This window comes from Rhopalosiphum maidis, chromosome 4, assembly GCF_003676215.2.
Source record: "Rhopalosiphum maidis isolate BTI-1 chromosome 4, ASM367621v3, whole genome shotgun sequence".
NCBI classification, from domain to species: domain Eukaryota; kingdom Metazoa; phylum Arthropoda; class Insecta; order Hemiptera; family Aphididae; genus Rhopalosiphum; species Rhopalosiphum maidis.
In genome coordinates, this window is record NC_040880.1 from 1,884,845 (window position 1) to 1,892,458 (window position 7,614).

At 25.3% G+C, this 7,614-nt stretch overlaps 1 protein-coding gene across 1 annotated transcript; it reads left to right on the forward strand.

Moving 5' to 3' along the window:
- Positions 1 to 4,413: 4,413 nt before the first annotated feature.
- LOC113549544 (hepatic lectin-like) lies at positions 4,414 to 7,184 on the forward strand. Its single transcript, XM_026950897.1, has 4 exons — positions 4,414 to 4,708; positions 5,901 to 6,013; positions 6,619 to 6,727; positions 6,873 to 7,184. The coding sequence occupies exons 1-4, from the start codon at positions 4,612 to 4,614 to the stop codon at positions 7,121 to 7,123; spliced, it is 570 nt and encodes a 189-aa protein (XP_026806698.1). The 5' UTR covers positions 4,414 to 4,611; the 3' UTR covers positions 7,124 to 7,184.
- Positions 7,185 to 7,614: the final 430 nt, after the last annotated feature.

The window sequence follows — 7,614 nt, forward strand, 5'->3', positions numbered from 1 at the left end:
GTAAAATTTAAAAAATGGGTGCATAATTGTAATTTAAAAATATTTATTTTTAATGGTTGTCAAATCAATATAAAATATGATTAAACACAATATATTCCAAAAATATTTCAAGAATAAAAAATAATTATAATTTGATGAAAATGATTTAATGTGTTTAATCAGTTTCTATAAAATAGCATGCAATACACTTACATCAAATACTTTATTTAAAGTTAATTTGCATATCCTATTAATTTATATGTATCAAATCAAAGAAATATATGAGATTATATTAATTTCACAACTATTCTGTTGTTACACAATTAACTGTGGACGGAATAATTAAACTCTACAACAGCGGTTCTCAACCTTTTTACTTTTTAGTAGTGCAACCACCAATTTTGTAAAAAATCATAAAAACCCACCAATAACTAATAGCACACCTATATAATATAATATATATATATATATATAATTTTATAAGGTATCTATAAAAAATAAAAATATATAATAATATTATTGAATGTTTTATACGTTAGTAATGATAATATTATATAGTCCACGGCCCCCAAGACCCAGTTCCAGGCTGCCCGCGGACCATGTGTTGGGAACTGCCACTCAAAAAATATTATAATTAAATACAATGTATAGTTTCACAGTTAATATCACAAAAAGGAAGATGATTATGAGTATTGAGTTATCTTATAACATAATTTAAAAAAAAAAAATTACGGGCAATTATTATTATAATTACTATTATTTAAATTTGTAAATCCCGGAATACCTCTTCCTCAAAAGCTAATTTTATTAATTTTTTATTGTATTTTATTTGATTGTTACAATGCCTATGGGATTATTTAACTGAATGAATTAAAATGATTAAGTATACAATGGTACTTAAACATACTGAAAATCATAATTTGAATTAGTTTATTATTGAAAAAAAATAAAGGTTAAAACGTTTGGTGAACGATATCGTAGGACATATGCCAATACCATAATTTTCTGTATAGAACCATAGAATATAAGATGCATTATTGTTGTTTTGAAAAAATCAATATAAATAATTTCAATTGGTTAACAAATAACAATACTATGTTATTGGTGAATGCAACAACAACATTATTTTGAAGATAGCGCTTCCGTTATAAATAAGTGGTTACTGCCACTTTTACGTTCGGGAGACAAAAAAAAAATATACTTGGAAATATTTTTCAAGGTAAATATTTGAAGACGATTTAATAAAAAACATCAATTTGAATAACAAATATTTATTTATTATCAATTTTTATTGATTTAGGCGAATTGGTACAAATCCGCTCAATACTGTAGATATCATGTAAAGCTTTGAGAAAGTTGGATTATTTATTTTTGCATTATTTAAGTATATAAAAAATGGAATCGCGATTGAGTGCAAATCTAAAAAGAAATCAATTTAAAAAATTGTAATTAATGAGTGAGGCATTATAATAATATGTGTGTTTAATATTATACATATTTTTAAAATGTTAATAAAAGTAATTATTTTTTTATATATATATATATATATGTGTGTGTATTTTTTTCAGATTTCTTAGAAGAAAGTTATAACTTTTAACTCGCAAAAAAAAAAAAGATTATGGATTTTTATGCTTTTAAATTTCCATAAAAATAACTTATGGTAAAATTTTTCAAATATACATTCTAATTTTGGTCAAGTGATAATTTGCTCGTTTTTTAGTTAGCTGAATAAGTCAAAAAAAAAAATTGTTGTTGATTATTAAAATGTTTGATTATTTGAAAAACGATCGAATGATATCTTTAGATCATAGCAATGTCTTCTACACAGTTAGGGTGTCATATTCTGAAATTTACAATGAATTCATCTATGATTTGTTAATAACTTATTCACCAAACCAAAAACGAGCAAATTATCACTTGACCTAAATAAGAATGTACAATTGAAAAATCTTACTCGTGTGTATATGTTCAGTCTGCTGAAGAAACATAATATGATGTAATGTTTTTTGGAAGAAAACATTTAAGAATTACTAGCAACAACTTAAATAAACCTTCGAGCTGTTCACATTAAAACTGATGAGAGTATAGAACACATTGATTACAGTCGAGTAGCTAGGAATTTTAGTTGGGAGGGAAGGGGAGATATTTCAAAATTGTTCATAATAATCATGGATTATATAAAGTCAAATACACAAGTATGTAAGTAATAATTAGTAATTAATTTCAGTAAATGAAAATAATAATGATACAATATTGAACTTAATACTATACAACTTTTTATACAACTTCAATATACAGTTTTTTTGAATTACAAAATTTTGTTTAAAAGTTAATTTTCAGAGGAGGTTGGGGTCAAGCTATCCCTTTGCCCCCCTCCCCTGTAACTACGCCACAGATTGTTTATCCTGAGAGAGCCGTTATTAGCAGCGTTTCATTTTGTGATTGGCTGCAAGATCTTAACGCCTAATGAAATTCTGCTAATAACGACTCTTATAGTTTTCGCTCACCAGCGAATCGACGGCAACAGATAACGCGTATTTACGTAATAGTATAATATTAATATTATATAATTCATAATGAGACAATTAAAATTATTAAACAAAAATAAAATAAACAAATATAACGGAGATTGATAGGTATATTGTATATGTGTGCGAGCGTGTGTGTGATCGGCCGGAAACGGCGGCGGCTATGATCTTGTCGAGTTATTGGTCCTCAAAAACCTTAATTAGTCTAATAAAAATAACCCTTTAAACTATAGTGCCTATTCCTATTCAATTTATAGTTCTAAATATATATTACATTGTGTATGGAAAATACTAATTTATGTAATACTGAAATGTTCAATTTTTTATAGTTTTTTCAATAAAATTGAGGATAAATCTTTAATTTTTGATTGAATATTCGATTCTATCAAAATCTGTTTATAAAATAAATTGTATCTATGTATTTTTAATTATTTTTTTTATTACTTTATGAAAAATTTGTTGTAATTTGTATAAAAATAAAAAAAAAATGAATAGGTAACAACAAAATTGTATATATTAATTCCCACAAAAAATGGTGTTTAATGAACATCATTAACATTTTTTGAATTTCAAACGCTTTACGCTTATAGATGAAAAATGGTCGTGTCTCCGATGTTTTTTAATAGCTATAACTATCAACTTATCAGAAATTTTATATTTTTAATTTCATTCCATTAAGACAAATTAAATCTAAAACTCGCATTTATACAAAAATTTTTAACAATAACATTATATATAGGATTCTAAATTTCAAGTGAAATATTTCAAAATTTAAAATTTAACACTTTTTGAAATATTTCAATGAAATAGTGAAAAATATTTTTTTCTTTTTTTAAACGTGTTTGGTTATAGTTGACTAAAATTATTATTATTTATTAAACATATTTTCTTTATTTCACACAATAAACCAACTTCTAAACATTTTCACTTGCAAAATGACGTGATTATAAACTTTAAAATATAATGATTTATATTTTATTTTTCATTGCAATAAAATATTTCAAGAAAATAAATTTCATGAAATTTTAAAACCCTAATTATGTAATATAGTATAAATATTTAATATAAATGCAATGTTCTCAAAAAAGTTAATAAACCTATCGTAATACTAATAGTAAAATAAATCACTTTTATAGCAATCTCAAAAATCATATTATAGAATATACAGTGAATTATACAGGAGTAATATAGTGATATAGGTAATGCAGATATAGTTTAATAGATCATCTGCGCTCTGAATCAAAGTTCGTATACAATGATATATCAAATTAAATAATTACTCGTCACCAAATGTAGAGCAGTGATGCCCATTTACCCTCATTTTTGCTTATTTAATACAGTCGAGATAACTCAAAGTTGAAGGGAGATAAAAATTCGCTTCGAGATACGTATTATTCGAGATATCTAACTCGAATTTATATTAATTTATATATATATTTCTTGGGGAATAAAAAAAAATTCAAGTTGGCAAGTTTTTCGAGTTATCGCGACTCGACTGTAATTATAATATGATAAAAACTATAAAAAATAAATGATCGACCTATGCCTTTGGAAAATATATTCGTTTACAATAATATATTCATCATTGAATTTAAATTAAAACATAATTTAAGTGAAAAGGCGTAGAATTGGTTAAATCTCCTAACACAAATTAATTTGGACTCCCTTAGATATTATTGTACAACCGTGTATACCTACTGTATACGTATAATATTGTTTACAATATTTTTGTTACTCAGTTTTAAAAATAACAATGAACTAATGTAAATAAGCACGGAATATAACTATTTGAATAGTTGACAATATAGGCGACGAGAAAAATATGTACGTTTTATGTATAGAAGTGTACTATAAACGTCGTCGTGTATTATTTTTGTTACTTGTATGTAAATAATCAATACTTAAATAAATATTTTAACCATCTTTGTTTAATGTTATTGAATAAACTTAGTTGTGAGTATGTGATTCCGTTGAAGTCCATCATTATAAAAGACGCTGTACTGCAGTAGTATATTTCATTCTAGACGCTCTTCAGTGTTCGGAGGACTTTACTTGTACCTACCTATTAACTTATTTCGTACTACGAGTAATTTTCAAAACTAAAATGATTTTCTCTAAACGAAATTTATTTGTTATTACTTTAACAGCTTTTGTTGTTTCTGACATGACTACTAATGCAGATACTGTAGAAAAAACAGCAGGTAAATTTTAAATTTAAAATTTTTTATTATGAAAGTAGATATGTAAAATATAGTCTGTATAATCGAATACCTATTCAATATTTATTTGCTTGTTATATGAAAAAAACGTGTTTAATTTAAATTGGTTTTAAAAATATACATGTTTATTAACTAAGATCTTACACGTAGGAAAATGTAAGTTGAGCCCAGAATTACAATTATTGTTGTTAATTTGACCTATAATAACTTATGATTTAAGTGTCAAATATATTAAAAAACTAACATCATTTTTTTATAATTTAATAACTACCAAGTAAATAGGTAGTTATTATATTATATCAGTATATATTTAATCTATGCTATTAGGCACCTAAAATAATGATAAATATTAGGTAACATTAACTTATAATTATTAATATTATATACTTATAATAAATGTTATGATACATATTTGAAGTTTGTAACTCTCGTACACAAAACACAATACAGATACAAATTTAAGATAAAATTAAACTACCCGATACCAGAATTTTTAACTTTGTAATTTATATTGTATGATGCCATTTAATTTCTTTTTCATCTCTACTTTTAGTGTATATGTCGATGAACGGTAAAATTTACTGACACGACGACAACATCAAACATAATATCAAGACAAGATTTACTCTGTAATCTGTAGGCAAAAATAAAATATATAATATTTGTATTTTCGACATTTTTTAACGACAGTCAGGACAAATTTACACAAATCTTATAATAATTTATCTATCTACAAAAAGATATTATACACATATTAACAAATTTAAAAAAAATAAAATCAAACATAGGTATATAAAATAAAATGACATGAATTTATGTAATTTTTCATTTCTATAGCTATATAACTTTATCTAAATCATCGTTTAAATATATTCTACAACACCAGTAGCCTCGTTATTGTGTCCATAAAATATATTTAAAAATATGTATACTATTATATTGGATACTTATCGCAAATAATTAGCAACCATTATATTATTAGTATTATATTGATTTTATGTAAAGGTTAATTATAATATTAGCTGTACCCTGTATAGATCGGGGGTATCAACTATGTAGAAATGAATACGTATTTTGAAACTGTTTTTAATTGTTTTAAATTTAATATAATGTATTGTGATTTAATTCGCCACTTTATAGACATTGCCTCTAAAAATATTGTAATTGATTTTAGAATCATCAACTTACAATAATAGCGAGCACTCCATACTTGCCGTCATGCCGACTACAAGATGGATTGTTAAGCAATCGGGCTCTAAGTATTTTTACATTGGAACATTTTTCAAGGTAGTTATTATTGTTAATTGTTAGTGTTGTTACGGTTTTTAGTTTGCCTCGAAAAAAGAAATAGAATAAAAAATTCACGCAATGTAATAACGTATGTAGATGGAGAATGTTCATATAAGGTTGATATTTAAGTGGAGCTAAGTGTTATTGATTGAAAATAAAATAATTTATTCTCTTTAACGGTTCCTCATATCTGCTTTAAAAATATAATAGAATAATTTGTAATAAACAATATCTTTATGACACTCTATCATTTGTATTTATATTTAAATTATAAAATTGCAATAATTTACATTTTACATAGTTATAGGTAAATTACTATAACTTATAACTCAGTTTAAAGTAAAAATATCAATAGAAACCTATGAGATGCCGTAGATCAAATTTTTAATTTAAACTTTAATAATATGTCAATTCAGTCTAGTATTAACAGTAACCGAACAAAATTGATTCTGTTGAACGCAGATTTTCAATATTCAGCTCCCCTCACGCCGTTTACCAAGATGGTAGTGGCATACAGTTGTATTATCCTGGTTTTTATAGTGCCATAATTCGTTTTATATAGTACTAAATATATTATTTCATTTTGTACTGTTCACAATCAGGCTGATTGGTACCAATCCATGACGTTTTGCAGTTATCATGGAATGCGATTGGCTAGCATTACCACTGAACAAGAACATAAGGATGTGGTGACTCAGTTGGAAGACTTTGGTAAGAACATACTAGAAAAAATTATATGATGTACTCGGGAACATATGAAATTTTACATTTCATCTATTGTATGATGTATATGGTACACTCACACGAGTATTTATTCAGTAACCGGTGTCATGAATGTTGTAATTTGATTTTTTAGGTTATGGTAAAGATTCTCATTTTTGGACCTCTGGAAACGATTTATCAGTTGAGGGCACGTTCGTTTGGTCAGGCAACGGCCAAAATTTCGGCCGATTTACCAAATGGCTGGAAGGCGAACCAAACAATACCAAAGTGAACGACAAAGATGAAGACTGCGTTGAATATTGGTATAAAGGAGAGGAAGGTTTCAAATGGAACGATCAGTTTTGCACTAACCAAGCAAATTTTATATGTGAATTAGTGTACTAAGTAAAATTTAAAAAATGGGTGCATAATTGTAATTTAAAAATATTTATTTTTAATGGTTGTAAAAAAATGAAAAATTAATTTTAAAATATGATTATTACTTTTTAGTTTGTCAAATCAATTTAAAATATTATCATTAAACATAATGTATTCCAAAAATATTTCAAGAATAAAAAATAATTATAATTTGATGAAAATGATTTAATGTGTTTAATCAGTTTCTATAAAATAGCATGCAATACACTTACATCAAATACTTTATTTTAAGTTAATTTGCATATCCTATTAATTTATATGTATCAAATCAAAGAAATATATGAGATTATATTAATTTCACAACTATTCTGTTGTTACACAATTAACTGTGGACGGAATAATTAAACTCTACAACAGCGGTTCTCAACCTTTTTACTTTTTAGTAGTGCAACCACCAATTTTGTAAAAAATCATAAAAACCCACCAATAACTTATAGCACACCTATATAATATAATAT

Coding starts and splice junctions, on each gene's coding strand:
- LOC113549544 (XM_026950897.1), top strand. CDS start 4,612: ATGATTTTCTCTAAACGAAATTTATTTGTTATTACTTTAACAGCTTTT. Junction 4,709..5,900: donor TACTGTAGAAAAAACAGCAG/GTAAATTTTAAA, acceptor AATTGATTTTAG/AATCATCAACTTACAATAAT. Junction 6,014..6,618: donor ACATTGGAACATTTTTCAAG/GTAGTTATTATT, acceptor GTTCACAATCAG/GCTGATTGGTACCAATCCAT.